The following is a 21,717-nucleotide window of genomic DNA, read 5'->3' on the forward strand; positions in this document are numbered from 1 at the left end:
AGGCGGCAGCGGGCGGCGCGGGCCCCTTCCCGCGCCAGCTCGGCCCGGGCCCTGGCCCCGGCGGCGGGGTGCTCGCCCGCACGCCCGCCCGCGCCCTCCATGCGCCTGAGGCCGCACAGCGCGCCGCCAGGTGCCGGTCCCCGGGCCCAGGCGGTGTGGCTCGCAGATGTAGCGGCGCGGGGTCGGCCAGATGAGTGGCACTGGCGGGCGGGAGCCTTGCATTTTGCAGCGCTGGGCTCCAAGGGGTCGCGGGCCGGAGGAAGCGGAAAGCCGCAAGCCGCGCAGAGTCACCGGGGACCTCGGTAAACCATGTTGAGCCTCCCAACGGGGAGCAGATCCACCTGGTGAACTACGTGGAAGACTACCTGGACTCCATCGAGTCTCTGCCTTTCGATCTGCAGAGAAACGTCTCTCTGATGCAGGAGATTGACGCGAAATACCAAGAAATCCTGTATGAGGATTGATGAGTATCATGAGAAGTTCAAGCGGGAGACGGACGGCGCCCAGAGGAGGAGAGTGCTGCACTGCATTCAGAGGGCCCTGATTCGGAGCCAGGAGCTGGGCGACGAGAAGATCCAGATCGTGAGTCAGATGGTGGAGCTGGTGGAGAACTGGGCCAGGCAGGTGGACAGTCACGTGGAACTCTTTGAGGCACATCAAGAGGTCAGTGACACCACTGGCCACAGCAAAGCTGGCCAGGGTAAGTCAAAAAATGAGACAATCACGCAGGCAGAAAAGCCCAACAACAAGTGGTCCCAGCGACAGTGCAACAACGCAGCTAATAATCACGACCATGATGACATCACCTCCGGAATGCCTAAGGAGAAGAAGGCAAAGGCCTCCAAGAAGAAGAAACGCTCCAAGGCGAAAGGCGTGAGGGAAGCATCCCCTGCAGACCTTCCCATTGAGCCAAACGAGCCCACGTACTGTCTGTGCAATCAGGTCTCCTATGGAGAGATGATCGGCTGTGACAATGACGAGTGCCCCGAGTGGTTCCACTTCTCCTGCGTGGGGCTGAACCATAAACCCAAGGGCAAGTGGTACTGCCCCAAATGTTGAGGGGAGAATGAGAAGACCATGGACAAGGCCCTGGAGAAGTCCAAAAAGGAGCAGGCCTACAACAGGTAGTGGCAGGCCTGGCTGGAGTGAGGTGAGCAGGACAAGCTGTGTATTTATTGCATGGCCACCTGGATGGGTGCAGGGACTGTACATGTAGCCTTTTAAAGACTGTTGGAAGAGAAGCTCTTCCTCTTGTAGGGACACTGGAGCTCTCTTTGCTTTTCTGTTGGTGCAAATGTGTAACAAGAGAGTGGTCTGTGGATCAGCATTTTAGGAACTGCAAATATAGGTTTGAATTAAACACTCAAAAAAAAAAAAATTTCCAGGAAGGCTTTTAGCATATGACTCTTACATATTAGTAGCAACCAAAGATCACCAGAAATCTGAAGAAACCTAGAGACCAGGAAAGAAAAAAACAAGCAAACATCAACAACCAAAAAACACCTCTGAGGAGTAAGATGAAATATGGATTAGAAAAAAAAAACTTTAAAAATGAGAATTGTGCCTTTTCACAGGAGGCATCGAGCGCACACAGAGCGCCATGAAGGCCTCAGGCATACTGCGAGAGTACAAGGTGGTGGGGCGCTGCTGCCCACCCCCAAATACTGCATGCTACCCCTCTATCACATGAGAATCTTTGTGCCTAATCATGTTGTTTCCAAGTCCCACTTCTGGTACTTTGTGTCTCAGCTGAAGAAGATGAAGAAGTCTTCAGGGAAAATTGTCTATTGTGGATGAGTGTTAGAGAAATCTCCCCTTCAGGTGAAGAACTCTAGCATCTGGCTGCACTATGACTCTCGCAGTGGCACCCACAACATGTACCAGGAGTACCAGGACTTGTCTGCAGCAGGTGCCATCACCCAGTGCTACCGAGACATGGGCGCCCAGCCTCGCACCTAGGCCCAACTCTATGCAGATCAGGAAGGCGGAGGAGATGGCAGCCAGCAAGTGCCACCAACCAGCAATCAACCAGTTCCACAACCCCAAGATCACCACTGCCCCACTGGGTCCTGTGTCAGCAGCACAAGCCACGCTTCACCACCAAGAGGCCCAACACCTTGTTTTAGATGCAGGGCCTCCCCATCCCCAGGTCTGCCCAATAAACTCTTCGGGAAAACCAGAAGAAAAAATTAGAATTGTCATTGATATATTTAAAAGAAGAATGCCTGTTAAGTCTTAAGTGCATGAAATGAGAATAAGATAATTGAAAAGGAGTAAAACAGAGGCTTTGGTAACTAAAAATATAATAGCAGAAGTGAAAAACTCAATAGGTTAGTTTAAAAAGTAAATATGAGAACATTTCCCAGAATGTAGAACAAAAAAGAGAAGAAAATAAGAGAGAAATGATAAGAAGGAAGACCAGCTCAAGAAGTCCAACAAATAAATAATAGGAGTTTCAGAAAACAAGGGAAGAGAAAACAGGGAAGCAATCATCACAGTATAATGCTATAAACTTTCCCAGAACTGAAGGACATAAGTCAACAGATTGAAAGGGCCCACTATGTGTATAACACAATGAATGAAAAGAGACTGACACCAATGTACCTCACTGTAAAATTTTAAAACATTGGGGATAAAGATTATATAAGCTTCCAGAAGGAGAACACAGGTCACACCAAAGGATCAGAATGGCTTTGGACCTCAAGAGTAACACTGGAAACTACAAGACTATGGAGCAACACGTTTAATATACTGAGGTGATTTCCAATCTAGAATATTTTGTCCAACCAAACTATCAATTAATTCTGAAGGCAAAATAAAATTATTTTCATATTTACAAGGTCTCAAAAAAATTACATCCTATGTAACCTTTTTCAGAAAGCTACAGAAGAATGTACCCCATCAAAATGGGAAACTAAACCAAAAAAGAGAGAATGACATAGGATCCAGGAAATCAGGAATCAAGGAAAGATACAAAGAGAATCATTAAGATGATGGTAAAGGAGTATCCCAGGGTAACGGCTGTGTACATGACATAAAGGATGTACCAGTTCTTAATTTATTGCTCCTCAACTCCAAACCTATCCTCCTATGTCCTGCATTGTAAAACTTAAACTAGACTCTATAGACCACTATTCTAGGGCTAGCCAGTGTTACACTCTGACATCAGAATGTGCTAGAGGGGCAACACAAGGATGGAAGAAAAAGAAGGGACTTTTTCTTCTTTTGGTGTCGTGTTGTTTTGAGTGGTGGCAAGTGGAGGCAGACTTGTACTGTAGGAAATGTTAAAAGAGGTTCGTAATTTCTGGGACTTCCCTGGAGGTCCAGTGGTTAAGACTCCACGCTTCCACTGCAGGCGGCATGAGTTCGATCCCTGGTGGGGGAACTAAGATCCTGCATGTTGCACAGTGTGGCCCAAAAGGAAAAAAAAAAAAGGGGTTCATAATTTCTTTAAAATATAATTGTCCAGTGATTCTGCTCTTATGTATTTATCGAAGAGAAATGAAAATGTACACTACAGGCACAGAAGTGTACACCAATGTTCACATAACATTATTCCTAGTAGCCAAGATCTAGAAGCAACCCAAATGTCTATCAGTTGGTGAATGGATACACAAGTTGTGGTGTGTCCATACTATGGAATGTTACTCAGCAGTAAAAAGGAACAAAATATTAATAAAACGACATTGGTGAATCTAAAAAACATTGTATATTAAGTGAAATAAATCAAACACAAAATATTATATAATATATGATTCCATTTACATGAAATTATAGAAACGGAAACTAATGACAGAAAGCAGATCAGTGAATTGCCTAGGCCTGAGGATGGTGAATGGGCCTGTCTATAAAGGGACACAAGGAAACATTTTAGGGTGAGTGGACTGTTCTATATCTTGACTGTCCTGATAGTTACACAACTGTAAAAAATTATCATAACCCGGGGACTTCCCTGGCAGTCCAGTGGTTAAGACTTTGCCTTCCAGTGCAGGGGGTAAGGGTTTGATCCCTGGTTGGGAAGCTAAGATCCCATATGCCTCACAGCCAAAAAACCAAGACATAAAATAGAAGCAATATTGTAACAAATCCAATAAAGACTTTAAAAATGGTCCACATCAAAAAAAAATAAATAAGAAATAGAAATATGAACAGAACAATCACAAGCAATGAAATTGAAACTATGATTTAAAATCTTCCAACAAGCAAAAGTCCAGGACCAGAAGGCATCACAGGTGAATTCCATCAAACATTTACAGAAGAGCTAACACCCATCCTTCTCAAACTCTTCCAAAAAATTGCAAAGGAAGGAACACTCCCAAACTCATTCTATGAGGCCATCATCACCCTGATACAAAAACCAGACAAAGATACTACAAAAAAAGAAAATTACAGACCAATATCACTCATGAATATAGATGCAAAAATCCTCAACAAAATACAAACAGAATCCAACAACACATTAAAAGGATCATACACCATGATCAAGTGGGATTTACCCCAGGGATGCAAGGATTCTTCAATATACGCAAATCAATCAATATGATACACCATATTAACAAATTGAAGAATAAAAACCATATGATCGTCTCAATAGATGCAGAAAAAGCTTTTGACAAAATTCAACACCATTTATGATAAAAAACTCTCCAGAAAGTGGGCATAGAGGGAACCTATGTCAACATAATAAAGGCCATATATGACAAATGCACAGCAAACATCATTCTCAATGGTGAAAAACTGAAAGCATTGCCTCTAAGATCAGGAAGAAGACAAAGATGTCCACTCTCGCCATTATTATTCAACATAGTTTTGGAAGTCCTAGCCATGGCAATCAGAGAAGAAAAAGAAAGAAAAGGAATACAACTGGAAAAGAAGAAGTAAAACTGTCACTGTTTGCAGATGACACGATACTATAGAGAATCCTAAAGATGCCACCAGAAAACTACTAGAGCTAATCAATAAATTTGGTAAAGTTGCAGGATACAAAATTAATGCACAGAAATCTCTTGCACTCCTATACACTAATGATGAAAAATCTGAAAGAGAAATTAAGGAAACACTCCTATTTACCACTGCAACAAAAAGAATAAAATACCTAGGAATAAACCTACCTAGGAAGACAAAAGACCTGTATGTGGAAAACTATAAGACACTGATGAAAGAAATTAAAGATGATACAAACAGATGGAGAGATATACCATGTTCTTGGATTGGAAGAATAAATATTGTGAAAATGACTATACTACCCAAAGCAATCTACAGATTCAATGCAATCCCTATCAAATTACCAATGGCATTTTTTACAGAACTAGAACAAAAAATCTTAAAATTCGTATGGAGACACGAAAGACCCCAAATAGCCAAAGCAGTCTTGAGGGAAAAAAATGGAGCTGGAGGAATCAGACTCCCTGACTTCAGACTCTACTACAAAGCTACAGTAATCAAGACAATATGGTACTGGCACAAAAACAGAAATATAGATCAATGGAACAGGAAAGCCCAGAGATAAACCCACACACCTGTGGTCAACTAATCTATGACAAAGGAGGCAAGGATATACAATGGGGAAAAGACAGTCTCTTCAATAAGTGGTGCTGGGAAAACTGGACAGCTACATATAAAAGAACAAAATTAGAACACTCCCTAACACCATACATAAAAATAAACTCAAAATGGATTAAAGACTTAAAAGTAAGACTGGACACTATAAAACTCTTAGAGGAAAACATAGGAAGAACACTCTTTGACATAAATCACAGCAAGATCTTTTTTGATTCACCTCCTAGAGTAATGGAAATAAAAACAAAAATAAACAAATGGGACCTGATGAAACTTAAAAGCTTTTGCAAAGCGAGGGAAACTACAAACAAGATGAAAAGACAACGCTCAGAATGGGAGAAAATATTTGTAAACGAATCAACAAAGGATTAATCTCCAAAATATATAAACAGCTCATGCAGCTCAATATTAAAAAACCAAACAACCCAATCCAAAAATGGGCAGAAGACCTAAATAGACGTTTCTCCAAAGACATACAGATGGCCAAGAAGCACATGAAAAGCTGCTCAACACCACTAATTATTACAGAAATGCAAATCAAAACTACAATGAGGTATCACCTCACACCAGTTAGAATGGGCATCATCAGAAAATCTACAAACAGCAAATGCTGGAGAGGGTGTGGAGAAAAGGGAACCCTCTTGCACTGTTGGTGGGAATGTAAATTGATACAGTCACTATGGAGAACAGCATGGAGGTTCCTTAAAAAACTAAAAATAGAATTACCATATGACCCAGCAATCCCACTACTGGGCATATACCCAAAGAAAACCATAATTCAAAAAAACACATGCACCCTAATGTTCATAGTAGCATTATTTACAATAGCCAGGACATGGAAGCAACCTAAATGTCCATCAACAGAGGAATGAATAAAGAAGATGTGATACATATATACAATGGAATATTACTCAGCCATAAAAAGGAACGAAATTGGGTCATTTGTAGAGACGTGGATGGACCTAGAGACTGTCATACAGAGTGAAGTAAGTCAGAAAGAGAAAAACAAATATCATATATTAATGCATCTATGTGGAACCTAGAAAAATGGTACAGATGAACCAGTTTGCAGGGCAGAAATAGAGACACAGATGTAGAGAACAAACGTATGGACACCAAGGGGGGAAAGTGGCGGGGGTGGTGGTGGTGGTGGGATAAATTGGGAGATTGGGATTGACATGTATACACTAATATGTATAAAATGGATAACTAATAAGAACCTGCTGTATAAAAAAATAAAAAATAAAAAAAAGAACCTGCTGTATAAAAAAATAAATAAAATTCTAAAATTCAAAATAAATAAATAAATAAAACTTAAAAGATTATCTCTTGTGGAATAAAAAAAAATTATCATAAGTCAAACTGAATGCTTAAAATGTGTGATTACCATTGTATGTAAATATAATTTTATTAAATAATAAAATATTTTAGAAAAACTATAGCTGTTTAAAGCAAAAATAATAACATTACTGGGCAGTTTATAACAAATGTAGCAGTAAAACGTATGGCAATAGCACAAAGAACAAATGGAAATGTAAGCACACTATTGCAAAGGTCTTACAATATTACATGAGTGGAATGATATTATCTGAATATAGACCATGATGAGTTAAAGATGTGTATTATAAATCCTAAAGCAATCCCTTAAAAAACCAAGAATGTTTAGCCAATAATCTAACATGAGATATAATAGAATATTTAAAAATAATATAAAAGAAGGCAGGAGAGCAGGAATAAAAGGAACAAAGAACAAATGGGACAAATAGGAAGCAAATAGCAATATGGTAGACTTAAACCCAAACATATTAGTAATTACATTAAATGGAAATGGAATGATCACATCAATTAAAAAGCAGAAATACACAGGATAATAAAGACCAAAGTATATACTGAAACCCATGCTAACTATAAAGACATAGGCTATAGGTAAAAAAATATGTCCAGGGACTTCCCTGGTGGCGCAGTAGTTAAGTATTCACCTGCCAATGCAGGGGATATGGGTTCAATCCCTGGTCCGGGAAGATCCCACATGCTGCGGAGCAACTAAGCCCGTGCACCACAACTACTGAGACTGTGCTCTAGAGCCCACGAGCCACAACTACTGAAACCCCCGTGTCTAGAGCCTGTGCTCTGCAACAAGAGAAGCCACCGCAATGAGAAGCCTGCGCACCGCAACAAAGAGTAGCCCCTGCTCGCCGCAACTAGAGAAAGCCCATGCACAGAAACGAAGATCCAATGTAGCCAAAAATAAATAAATAAAAAATAAATTAAAAAAAAGAAGAGTATGTCCATCAACTGATAAATGGGTAAGTAAAATGTAGTATACACAATGGAAAACTCTTTGGCCATAAAAAGCAATGAAATAGTGATACATGCTGAAAGATGAATGAGCCTTGAAAACATGCTAAGTGAAAGAAGCCAGTCACAAAAGACCACATATTATGTGATTCCATTCTTATGAAATACCCAGAATAGGCAAATCTATAGAGTTAGATAGAAGATTGGTGGTTGCTTATGGCTGCGGATCGGAGTGTTCAGGGAAATAGCTAAAGGGTACAGAGTTTCTTTTTGAAGGAATAAAAATATTCTAAAGTTGACTTTGGTGATTATTGCACATATCTGTGAATAAAAACTACTGAACTGTACACTTTAAATAGGCAAATGGTATATGAATTACATCTCAATAAAGCTATTTTTTTAAGAAAGGAAAAAAGTACTGATATATACTACAACACGGATGAACCTTGAAAATGTGCTAAATGAAAGCAGCCAGTCACAAAAGACCACGTATTATATAATTCAATTTATATAAAAAGTCCAGAATAGGCAAGTACAGAGAGACAAAAAATAGATCAGTGGTTGCCTAGGGTTAGGGGAGGATGGATGGGGGAATACAGAGGGTGACTGCTAAATGGTATGGAGTTTCTTTTTTGGGGTGATAAAAATGTTTTAAAACTGAATGTGGTAATGGTCACACAATTCTGTGAGTATACTAAAAACCAATGAAATGTATACTTCAACTGGGTCAATTGTATGGAATGTGATTTATATCTCAATAAAGCTCTTACAAAGATATATATGTAGCAGGATACTTACTCTAGAGTTGGTTACACTGGTGAGAGATTAAATATTTTCTAAATGTCCATCAATAAAAGACTAGTTAAATCAAATATGGTAATCTATGATATTGAATACTACTCAGTCATTTAAAAGAATAAAATTACTATACTAAATTGGATACTGTGTTTTTATTTTTTAAAATGCATGCACATACAAAGACACAAAGCATACATATATAGTAAAAATATAGAAATGGGGCTTCCCTGGTGGCTCAGTGGTTAAGAATCTGCCTGCCAATGCAGGGGACACGGGTTTGAGCCGTGGTCTGGAAGATCCCACATGCCGCGGAGCAAATGGGCCCGTGAGCCACAACTACTGAGCCTGCACTCTAGAGCCCGCGAGCCACAACTACTGAGCCCGCGTGCCACAACTAATGAAGCCCGCATGCCTAGAGCCCATGCTCGGCAACAAGAGAAGCCACTGCAATGAGAAGCCCACACACGGCAACGAAGAGTAGCCCCCGCTCGCCTCAACTAAAGAAACCCTGTGGGCAGCAACAAAGACCCAATGCAGCCAAAAATAAATAAATAAATAAATAAATTTTTTAAAATATGGAAATGTGTGTATGTGTATATATACATACATAAACGTGTATATATACAGTTGACCATTGAACAACATGGGGCAGTCGAAAATCCACATATAACTTTACAGTCAGCCCTTCAAATCCACAGTTCCATATCCATTGAATCAACCAACCTGAGACCCTGAGACTGTGTAGTACTGTAGTACATATTCATTGAAAAAAATCCATGTATGAGTGGATTCAAGCAGTTCAAACACCTGTTGTTCAAGGGTCAACTGTATGTGTGTGTGTGTGTATATATATATATATATATATATATATAGAGAGAGAGAGAGAGAGAGAGAGAGAGAGAGAGAGAGAGAGAGATTATTACTTCTCCATTCTTTCTCCTTCTTGAACCCTTATTATACAAATGATAGATCTCTTGGCTCTATCTTCCATGTCTCTTATTTTATCAGTCATCATTTCCACTTTTTTTTTTTTAAATATTAATTTATTTACTTATTTATTTTGGCTGTGTTGGATCTTGGCCCCTGCGCGAGGGCCTTCTCCAGTCGCGGCAAGTGGGGGCCACCCTTCATCGCGGTGCGCGGGCCTCTCACCATCGTGGCCTCTCTTGTTGCGGAGCACAGGCTCCAGACGCGCAGGCCCAGCAACTGTGGCTCACGGGCCCAGCCGTTCCGCGGCATGTGGGATCTTCCCAGACCAGGGCTCGAACCCCTGTCCCCCGCATTGGCAGGCAGGCCCCCAACCACTGCGCCACCAGGGAAGCCCCCATTTCCACTTTTTAAAAATATTTTTTTCTGTGTTCAAGGACGATTCCTCAAGTATTACTAATGAATTTTAAATTTAAAACCATTAAAATAAAAAGTAACTTGGCAAGAAAAATATTTTACCCTCCAACCTGTATTATTAAAAAATATTTGAAAAAAGTTCTACATTCTTTGAAACAAAGAAGCCAACCTCATTTCCTTCTCTTTCAAGCTGTTCTATTCTGTGTAGAATTTCCTTCGCTTTCTTCCAGTAATCTTCAAGATTCTTCTCTTTCATATTTACATCCTTTAATTGTTCTTCATTTTCATCAAAAGAATATTCTCCTAGACTTAGAGATAATTTCTCAGCTTTATAATATGGGAAAAAATAGTGAGTTTATCCATTACTAGAAATGTTATTTTAACACTTTAAATAAGGACAAACTCATACCCCATACCCCCTTCTCTAAATTTTGCACATCCAAACCATCTTAACTGCCTAAGTGGTACTGAAAATAAGTGGAAAGCAAGTGCTTGGCAGAGGCTGAGGACACAAAGAGTCATAAATTAGACTTTACTCTTCAGAATTACAGGGGAAAAAAAATGGCAAGAAAACATGTTATGCTGGGCATATAAACACCCTCAGGTTTACGGCTACTGGTTTTAAAGTAGTTTTTTTTTAAACACAGTTTCCATAAAGTGGTTCCTTGCTATATTTTTTTAAATTCTCTTTTTACATATTGTGGCAGCAGTTTTCTTCCAAAAGACCAAAATCCTTTTCATGGCCACTTCCTCTATGCTCCAGCCATCAATTCCTTCAATGCACCAGGCTCCCTCCTCTCACAGGACATTTATGCCTCACTGTTGCGTATGCCTGAGACACTGGACCATAACAAACTCCTTTCTTTTCACCTAATTAACTCTCTACATTCAGATCTCAGCTGAAGAATCACTTCCTCCCAAGGCCTTTTCTGCTCCAAGTCTAGGTCACAGTCCCTGTTACAGGTTAAGATCTGTGCTCCATCCATTCTTAACCTGTATGTTAATTTATAATGACACATTCATTTTTGGGATTATTCAATTACTACCTATTTCTCTAGTTACACTAAGCTCTGTAAACACATAGACTGTTGTATCTTATCACTGTATCCCTAATGCCTAGCACAGTGCCTGGCAAATAAGAGACACTCAAACATTTTTTAAATAAATAAACGAAGGTACTTTACGTTATGATTTAATCATAAGTCACTTGTAGTCCTCAAATTTAAGTCCTACAGCTACATCTGTCCACACTGCATTAAATAAGAGAATTATCCATACTGTTTTTCTCTTCCTTATAAGTTTTTTAAATGCTGTAGTACTCTAGTTGTCACGTCAAAATTATATAATCTGCTTTTCAAATGTAAGAAGAGCTTGGGAGCTAAAGGGGCTTGGTTCATCAAAGCAGATATAATTCTCTTGCATAAACTTTGGTTGGTATTTTTTTAAAGTAATAGTAAACTTACTAATTTTTTTGCAGTTGTGAAGCACAAAAGTGGCAGCTTTGTTTAGTTCCTCGTTCTGAGATTCAGTTAAGACTTGTATCATGAGTGGAAGCCCATTGCTTTTAAAAAGGTCATACTGATTTTCCTCTGGAAAACACATCAAAGATTAAAGCAGAAGAGAGTTACTTTATTTATTTATTTATTTATTTTTTGGCCACACTGAGCGGCTTGCAGGATCTTAGTTCCCCGACCAGAGATTGAACCCTGGCCCCGGCAGTGAAAGCGCAGAGTCCTAGCCGCTGGACCACCAGGGAATTCCCAATAGTTATTTCATCTTAAACTATATGCATGAGGTCATAATTCTTCCTTGTGATAATTATGAACATAGTTCAAATTTTAAAATACAGAAAAACAAAGTTTCAAAGGTATTTTCAATTTAGAAAATAATCTACTTATATAAGATACCTAAGTCTCATAAGTGATAATCTCTGAAACATAGCCACGGAGCAGTGTCACACCTCATAAGAGTAAACAAACTGCCCTCACTTGGTTTAAAAAAAGGTTTCGCTATCAATTATACCTCAATAAAAAAATAAAAATTAAATTAAAAATTTTAAAGGTATAGTGAATCCTAAATTATACAGAGGTGAAGAGAAAGTATAGAGAAATAAACAAATGGAGAGAAAGGAAAATGAGGGAAGAGAGAGCAGAAGAAGCAAGAGAGAATAAAAAGAGGGAAGTGGAAAAGTGGGAGGAGGAGAGAGAGGAGATTGGAGGAAGACAGAAAGGAGAGAGGAAAGTGAAGAGGGTTGGAAAGGAGGATAGTGGAAAGAGGAAGAATGGCAGGAAAGTGGAGAGAAGGAGAAAACGGAAGGGGAAGAGAAAAAAGAGAGAGAGGAGAGAATGTTAAGTAGAGAAAGAAAGATAGAACTTTCTAAGGTTTTCAACAAGGGAGAACACGATCGTATCTGTGCAGCAGTGTGAAGAGTGGATTGAAAAATGGAGATAGAAGGAAGAGGACACAGGGAGGAATCTATTGCAATAACATTGGTGAAAGATGTTCAGGGGCTGAGGGCTTAAATGGGGAAAATAGCACTAGAACTGAGCAGAAGGGGATAAGGAGGGGTAAACAGAAGTAGAGCCACAGGTCTTAGGGACTGACTGAATACCACGGCTGAAGAAGTATGAGGAGCAAAATGACTGGTTTGGGGACTAGGAGAAAGGCAATACTTTTAAGCTGGGTGGGTGGGGAGGAATAGTGTATTTCCACTCCACCGTTTTAATAAACACACTAAATAAATCCAATACTTACCACAATCCTCTGTACAATGACCAACAGTAAGTATGATACTAAATTTTTCTCCTGAATCCAGACTTTCATGAAGCAGTAATGCCAGAAGTTTTGAAACAATGTGGTACTTGGATAGTACTACCCCAAAAGTAGCTAAAAAAGGAAAAAAAGAACAAGTACAAACTTAAAGCATATAACTATACATATAGTATTTTCCAGATATTACATTATACTATTTTTCAGATCTTATCCTGGGAGAATGACATTATATATCTACATAATATCTAAAATTCACATCTCATATAATATCTAATATATATGTATATATATGTGTGACTATAAACAAATTCATTGTAATAAAATGGTGGCTTATATAGCCCTCATTAATTCCTCTTCCCATACTAAAGACATTATGCTAAAGCAAGTTATTTGAAGAATGCTTTCTTCTAAGTTGTCCTGCATAATGTTGTGAATATGAAGTAATAATACTACCTTCCTAAAAGCTACTTACTCTCACCTTACATACCTCGTCTTATCTAGATTGACAGTAAAGACCTTCCTATGAAATCGATTCCTGCCTGTCATTGAAATACACTATTAACTGGCCACGGTTCTACTGACGTTAATGATGCAGTGAAGCATACCGAAGTGATACTGAGATGTGAAAAATTCAAGAAGTCCACCAACTTAAGCTACACTTCTCACGGTTTTGTTCTTCGTGTGTATGTGTGGTGTTTTGTTTTTTTTAACAGAGTTCAGAGTTTAACTACGGACAGCAAGAAAAAGGTTGTGAATTCCTCAGCAGACTACATCTTAATAATTTTTGTATCTCTAGAGCTCACATAGAGCCCAGCACATAGCAGGCCCTAAATAACTGATTTTTTTTTAAATGATCTACTTTTTTCAGTTATTTGTGAATGTCGAGAGTTGCTTATTACAGAGATTTATAGACTATCATTCCTCAGTATCTGTACATGTGAGAAGCAGCCATGAGTTCAAGTTTGGTTCTGTTACTCACTGGTTACAGCAGGGTAAGTCTATCTCACGCTTATCAGATAGAGGCATACCTTAATTCTTTACCTCACTTTTTAAAATCTATAAATTGGGCTTTCCATTCCCTATGTCTCCAAAATGTCCCTTGATTTCTCATCTAAACTTTTTCATTTAGTGCAGCTTTTTAAGTGAAACAAAGGTTTAGGACTGACAGACTCTTATCTTGATTCTATCATCAAACCTGAAGTCAGAAGACCTAGATTTGAATTCTTAGGGAAGTCATAACCTCCATGAGAAAATAAGGAGTTGGACTAGGAAATTTCTAAGTTTCTCTCCCACTTATGAGAAACTGGAAGTCCAATCCATGTTAGCGTTCAATCTATCATTTCAACATTCACCATGCTGAATTGAAGCAAAATGCAATTGCAGAAAAATTACTAAGCGTTTTCACTCACGATTATCAGCAATACATGCATCCACTGTCTTTGTCACCACCACTGCAAGCTTAGCACTGGAAAGAGTCTCGTGTGAATCAGATTCCAACTGCACAAGAACTTGAGACAATACATCCAGTCCACCCACAGATATAAAGTATTTCTGCACATATGCTTAAGGAATAAAGTAGCAGAACTATTATACTTCAAACAAGACAAGTATATGGTTTCATTAAATTAATTTGCACTAAATATAACATTAACTTGACTTTTTAAAATATTTACTAAAAATCCCAAAATTAAAAAATGAAAAATCCAATCTTTACCTGTGCATATATACAATCACAAGATTAATTTTATTTACTTACATAAGAAACTCACTTTGACATAGTACGACTACATGTACATTACAGTACTTCTTTCTTGTATGTTAGATATCTTGTTTCATTTAGCAACAACTGGTATATTTTGCAAGAATGACATTATTAAATTCAAGTCCTTCAAGAGCTATAAAGAATAGATTCATTCATTTAGCTTGGTATTACAATTAGCAAGCTGCCTATTTTCTGAATTCCAACATAACTCATTCCTCAAATCTGAATCAACAAAGGGCAAAGTAATTTAACTGTTTCCAAAAAACCACATATTTCATCCATCTTATTTAAGCCTAATTCTTTTACTTCTTGGAGCATAAAAGTATAACATATTGTTGAAAGTCATAACAACTATTCCAAGCAAAGATTGGATGACAGATACATTTTTTAAAAGCCTTTATTCTTTTGTTCCCCTGTAGGAAATGATTCTGATGGGAAAGTACCCCACAGGTCTGTGCATTCAACAGCCCCTATCCCAGCAATGGGCATATAACAAAAGGATATGTGGGCTAGTGATTATAATTCTGTCACAAACCTTCTTCCCAGTCTACCCTAGTACCACAAATTGAGCCAGGATGATTTAAACACAAAAATTACTTTTTGTATTGTTCAATAAAACACAAAAATCTTAATCTAAAAACATCATGTTCAAAAATTTCTACATCTGGGAACCGAACTGTTAGGAAATGTTATTTAAGGATAAGCAAACATTTTCAATATTATGGAGACTCCAAAATAGGCTTCTTTACTACAAAGTATTTTCATTAAAAAAATCTTTAAAAAAGGAAGTATCTTAAAATTCTTAGATGAAATTGGGCACTATGTTACCACAAAGATTTTCAGTTATAGCTTATGTAATGAAAATTCAGGCTTATAAGCAGAAGAACATCCTAGTCTACACCTGTACACTGAATATTTCAAATTACCTCTAATCTATTTCATGTCAGTTTGCTCAGAGTAATAAGGTCCTATAAGTAGGACACAGCAGTATTACTCATCTAAGTTGGTACTTAAAGAAAGAGGAAATGTCAAAGCATCATGGAAATAGATTTAAATTTTTGAAATTATAGAGATATGCTCCTTTGCATGTGAAACATGACTATTTGCTTTAAACATCTGAATATAGATACACACCAGCAACGTGTGAGAAGGTTCTAGTTGTTCCACATCCTCATCAATATTTAATATCACTAGCCTTTCTACTTTTAGCCATGCTAGTGGGTGTATAGGGGCTATCTCCTTGGGGTTTTCCTGGGTACAAGTTCTTTATCAGATGTACATTTCACAAATATTTTCTACCAGTCTATGGCTTGCCTTTTCACCTTAACAGGACCTTTTGAAGAGCAAAAGATTTTAATTTCAGTGCAGTCCAATTTATAATCTTTTCTTTAGTGGCTCATGCTTTTTGTGTCCTAAGAAATCTCTGTCTACTCCCAAATTATAAAGATTTGCTCCCATGTTTTTGTCTAGAAGTTTTATAGTTTTAGTTCTTACACTGAGGTGTAGGGATCATTTCAAGTTAATTTGTGTATACCGTGTAAGGTAAAGGTTGAGCTTCATATTTCACAGACAGATAAATACTTTTTCCAGCACCATTTGTTTCTACCTTTTCCAACACAGAGTTACTGTGGCACCTTTATAGAAAACCAACATTTGTAGAAAATCAATCATATATATATGTCTATTTCTAGGTTCTCTACTTTTTCCATTGATCTATGTCTACACTTACACCAATGCTACACTCTTGATTACTGTATAGTAAGTATTGAAATCAGGTAATTAATATAAATCCTACAATTTTGTCCTTTTTCAAAATAATTTTGACTATCCTAGCCCCTTTGCATTTCCATGTAAATTTTAGAATCAGCTTGTCAATTTCTGCAGAAAAGCCTGTTGAGATTTTGATGGGGAGTGCCATGAATCTAGAGATGAATTTGAGAAGTGACATTATAACAATATTGAATCTTACAATCCATGAATATGATATCTCTCCCATTAATTTAAGGTTTTCTTTATCTCAGCAATGTTTTATAGTTTTCAGCATATAGACATTGCAGATAGACATTGCAGATGAAATCACTAAATGTATCCCTAAGTATTTTGGTTTTTTTATATTATTGTAAATGACAGTTACTTTAAGTTCCCAAGTGTTGCTAGTATTTCCATATATGACCTTGTATCCCGCAACCTTGCTAAAATCACTTATTAGTTCTGTAGCTTTTTGTAGATTCTTCGGACAATCATGTCATCTATGAATAAATACTATATTTTCTTCTTCCTTTTCAATCTCTATGCCTTTTATTTCATTTTCTTGCCTTACTGCACTGACTTGGATGTCCAGTCAAATAATGAGAGTGGCCATCCTTGTCTTTTTTCCAATCTTAGGGGGAAAGCATTAAGTCTTTCACCATTTAAGTATGTTAGCTGTAGTACTTTGTAGAAGCCCTTCATCACATTGAGGAAGTTCCCTTCTATTCCTGGTTTACCAAAATCTTTTGTCATGAATGTATGTTGAATTATGTGAAAAGCTTTTCCTGCATCTTTGGAGATCATATAGTTTTTATTTTCTAGTCCATGTATATGGTGAATTTCCTAATGTTAAACCAATCTTGCATTCCTAAAGTGAATGCCACTTGGTCAGAATATATTATCCTTTCTATATATTGCTGGATTGATTTGTTAATATTTTGTTACGGATGTTTGCATCTATGTTCATAAAGGATATTGGCCTATAGTTTTCCTGTAATGTCTTTTTCAAGTTTTAGTATGGAAATAATGCTGCCCTTAAAAGTTTGTTGGGAAGTGTTTCTTCTACTTGTATTTCCTGGAATAATTTATGTAGAATTTTTTTTCCTTAAATGTTTGGTAGAATGCACCAGTGAAGCCTTTTTTCTTTTTTCTTTTATTTATTTTTGGCTGCGTTTGGTCTTCGTTGCTGCGTGCGGGCTTTCTCTAGTTGTGGCGAGGGGGGGCTACTTTTTGTTGCAGTGCGCGGGCTTCTCATTGTGGTGGCTTCTCTTGTTGTGGAGCACAAGTTCTAGGCACTTCAGTAGCTGTGGGCTCGCAGGCTTCAGTAGTTGTGGCTCGCAGGCTCATAGTTGTGGCTCGTGGGGTCTAGAGCACAGGCTTCAGTAGTTGTGGCACATGGGGTTAGTTGCTCTGAGGCATGTGGGATCTTCCCAGACCAGGCCTCGAACCCATGTCCCCTGCATTGGCAGGCGGATTCTTAACCACTGTGCCACCAGGGAAGCCCCAGTGAAGCCTTTATGACCTGGAATTTCCTCTGTGTTAAGGTTTTAAACTACAAATTCTATTTCGCTATCAGATATAGGAATATTCAGGTTATCTCTTTCTTCTTGAGTAAGCTTTTGTAGTTTGTGTCTTTCAGAGAATTTGTCCAGTTCATTTAAGTTATCAAATTTAATGGTATAAAGTTGTTTCTACTATTCCTTTGTTATCCTGTTAATATCTGTTAAGATATAGTGATATCATCTCTCATTCCTTATAATTTGGGTCTTCTATTTCGTGGTTAGTCTGGATAAAGGATCCATTTTAGTGATCTTTTCAAAGAACTAGCTTTTGGTTTAATTGATTTCTCTACTCTGTTCTTTTTCTATTTCATTGATTGCTAATCTTCTCTTTGTTATTTCCTTTGTTATGCTTACTTTGAGTTTAACTTGCTCTGTTTTCTAGTTTCTTAGGTGGAAACAAATATAATTGATTTGAGACCTTCCTTCTTTCCTATGCAAGCCTTATTGCTATAAATTTCCATCTAAACACTGATTTTGCAGCATCCCACTGTTTAATTTTGTGTTTTCATTACCATTAAGTTAAAAACATTTCTAATTTCCTTTATGATTTATTTTGTGATTCATAGGTTTGTATTTTTATTTTGATGTGGGTTTTTTTAGTACTGTGTTGCTTAATTCCTAGATATTAGGGACTTTTCTAGATGTTTTACTTTTATTAATTTCTAATTTAATTCTATGTGGTCAGAGAACACTCTCTGTGGGTTTTTACAGTTTTGCTGTCTAGGTGTTCTGTTTTGTGAGGATATATGGGAAGATTCAAAACTATGCTCCCACCACCATCTTCCCATATCTTCATAACAATATCTATTTTTAAGATTTTCTAGTATAAGATTTTAACTTATACAATAGTATAAATGCATCCAAAATGACACAACTTACTGGAATTCATTAATTCAATAGGTTTTTGTTATGCTTTAAAATATGTTTTTTCAAGTATAACCTAGAGAATAATGAATACTTACTGTTATTTGCAAGAGTGAGTCCAATAAATGAGCAAATAGGGCGAATTATCTCAGGTTTCATGCAATTTATTAGCCAGTCATTAGCATGTGGAAAAAGTGAAGAGCAAAGCATTTGATTTTCATCTGAAAGGAGAAAAAGGCAATCATATTTTAATATACTTGGAAAATATCAGTTTTTTATTTGTTTTTATCTTTATTTTTATATATAAATATTTGAGATAATTACCATTTTGAGGATTGTTGACACAGACACACAGAGTACTACACACTGAAGACCACAACTGATAACTCTGGAAAACATTTCCATCTGACAAATTCAACTCATATTTTGAAAGAACTGTCCTATTAGGTTAAATAGAAAAGGAAGTAATTAATACAAATGTGTTAAGGTCTTAAGAAATGAATAATTAATAACAAGAAATGTATATTTACTTACTTGAACAACTGTGATAGAACTGAAATACAACCTGTTTCTCTCACAAGCGTCTGTCCAGTCCCTTAAAAAAATAGCCATATATTACATGAATATGACTTCTGTTTAGAAAATAATTTTGTGGAAATGGAGAACAACATTTAAGTAGTATTTTTTTAAGTAGTATTTTTAATAAATAACTTTCAGTCACTTTAAAGTATTATAAAGTACAATACAGAATTACAGTAGGTAAAAATCTGTAATCAAGATTATTACGGAAAATACATTACTTACGCTTAGAGAATGATAGTATTCAAATTTCCTCTAAAAATTGCAAAACACTTATTTTGCATGGTTCTGTGTTACAATACCAAAATATGTTCCAAAATAGAAAAAAAATTAATTCAAAATATAAAAACAGAAAAAATAAAATCTAGAAGCATTTAAAATGCATATAAAGTTTCTAACAATTTGAAGATTTAAATAAGCAATGTTAAAAAAATAACCTTAGCCTGGGCAATAGGTATACAGGAACACTCTATACACTACCCTTGCAACTTTTCTGTAAATCTAAGATTGTTCCAAAATAAAAACTAAAACAACAACAAAAACAAAGCAAAACTTTAGCCAAGAGCTACATGAAATTTAACGCCATTGCTGACTGATAAAATGACCTTAAATACAATGATAATTAAATGGCCAATTCAGTGGAAAATCAACCAAACTAATTCATTAAATGCTTCTCTTTTGCTTTTAAAGCTGTTTCTTTTCAATGTTAATTAAATAATGCAAATCACTTTAGTATTTTTTTAAATACTAAATTAATAAATATCAAACAATTAAATGCATGCTATTAATTCTCCTTTCTTTAAAGCCGTAGTTCTCAGAAGTTAGCAAGATTAAAAAAGGTACTGACAGGGCTTCCCTGGTGGCGCAGTGGTTGAGAAACTGCCTGCCAATGCAGCGGACGTGGGTTCGAGCCCTGGTCTGGGAAGATCCCACATGCCGCGGAGCAACTGGGCCCGTGAGCCACAGCTACTGAGCCTGCGCGTCTGGAGCCTGTGCTCCGCAGCCGCGATAGTGAGGCCCGCGCACCGCGATGAAGAGTGGCCCCCGCTTGCCGCAACTAGAGAAAGCCCTCGCACAGAAACGAAGACCCAACACAGCCATAAATAAATAAATAAATAAATTTAAAATGCATTAAAAAAAAAAAAAAAAGGTACTGACATAAAGACTAGAAAAAAAGGACTAATAATGACTGTTCTAATTTATTATTTTTTAAAATATTTCCATAACATAAGAGAATGTACTTACTATTGTTTGAAACTAGAACCAAAATAACATAGACAGACATTCTTTTCAAATTTGTGTTTGAATCATTGTTGGATAAGAACCAAGTTAAGTCTTCAAACAATTCTGAAGTGCACAAAGTCTGCTGACAGTAAACTGAAATATGAAAATATAATTTTAATTTCTATGTATTAGCACAGACAAGTTTTAAAATATGCTGAACAAAATATAAAATTGCCATATGGATGATTCTCAACCAGATCTCATTTCACTGACATTTATTAGTCATACAACAAATTCTGACAATCTTATGTGCTTACTCAATTAACAGACCAAAGAAGCAATATTTTAATCAGAAGTACTTGATCTAGGTTCTAAAACATGTACTGCAATCTCATAGAATTTCCAATAAAAGCCTAAGTGAACAAAAATTTAAAATAAAACATGACCAAAATATTGAGGATAAGTAACAAAACATAGCCAAAGAAAAATTTAAGAAAATTCAGAAACCTGCTTTAGAAAAGAGGGACAAATGATACTTGTGGTATTTTTAAAGAGAGTTTTCTAGATATAAAAATATCTTTCCCAAAGACAAAAATGATACCTACATGACAGGAGAGGTTTTTTGGTGATAATCATGCAATAAGCAGAATTTTTAAAAAATAATTTGAACACATATATCCAGTGTCTAGAACAGCTTTTAGACACTCTCAAAGGCAAAGGCAATGTCTTATTTATCCCCAATGCCTAGCACACAGCTTGGTTCTCAACAAGTGGTGAAGAAATATTTAACGGTTGAAAATATAAGAATATAAAGTTATTTGACAAACTGATAGTTTAGATTTAACCTCATTTCAGGTATGCTACAGAAAAATGTTTTTGTTGGCCATACAGAAAGCATATTTATCCACATACAAGATGGCTGTAAGTTATCTTCATATTTTGATTCAAGTACCTGGATATATAGATAATGAACAGAATAGGAAAACTAGAAATAGACTCATTAAGTGATAATGGTAGCATCTCAAATCAATGTGAAAAAGATCTACTTTTAATAAGAAGTGTTGGGATAGCTGGATTGCCATATTAAGAAAAAGATAAAACTGGAACCATTCATCACATCATATCCCAGGAAAATTCAAAAAGAATAAAACATGTATAACTAAAAAATAAAAATCACACAAGTACCAAAAGAAAACATGGATGGAT

The 21,717-nt window shown here is 36.9% G+C and overlaps 1 protein-coding gene and 2 pseudogenes across 3 annotated transcripts in view; 2 read left to right on the forward strand and 1 right to left on the reverse strand.

The window, feature by feature from the left end:
* The window catches only part of TERB1 (telomere repeat binding bouquet formation protein 1), a 35,763-nt gene extending 15,161 nt beyond the window's left edge, over nt 1-20,602 (reverse strand). For all 3 annotated transcript variants that reach the window (XM_059904327.1, XM_059904326.1, XM_059904328.1), the window contains exons 1-8: nt 20,533-20,602; nt 19,243-19,303; nt 19,033-19,148; nt 18,807-18,929; nt 14,181-14,333; nt 12,754-12,885; nt 11,463-11,588; nt 10,169-10,326 (exon numbers count right to left, since the gene is read on the reverse strand). In XM_059904327.1, coding sequence (XP_059760310.1) covers nt 10,169-10,326; nt 11,463-11,588; nt 12,754-12,885; nt 14,181-14,333; nt 18,807-18,929; nt 19,033-19,148; nt 19,243-19,303; nt 20,533-20,572 — 909 coding nt within the window. In that variant the 5' untranslated portion in view covers nt 20,573-20,602. The remainder of the gene's footprint in view (nt 1-10,168; nt 10,327-11,462; nt 11,589-12,753; nt 12,886-14,180; nt 14,334-18,806; nt 18,930-19,032; nt 19,149-19,242; nt 19,304-20,532) is intronic.
* Nucleotides 100-1,128, forward strand: LOC132353859 (inhibitor of growth protein 1-like; annotated as a pseudogene).
* Nucleotides 1,580-2,153, forward strand: LOC132353524 (large ribosomal subunit protein eL20-like; annotated as a pseudogene).
* Nucleotides 20,603-21,717: the final 1,115 nt, after the last annotated feature.

The sequence above is a fragment of the Balaenoptera ricei genome, chromosome 19 (assembly GCF_028023285.1).
Source record: "Balaenoptera ricei isolate mBalRic1 chromosome 19, mBalRic1.hap2, whole genome shotgun sequence".
Taxonomy (NCBI): Eukaryota; Metazoa; Chordata; class Mammalia; order Artiodactyla; family Balaenopteridae; genus Balaenoptera; species Balaenoptera ricei.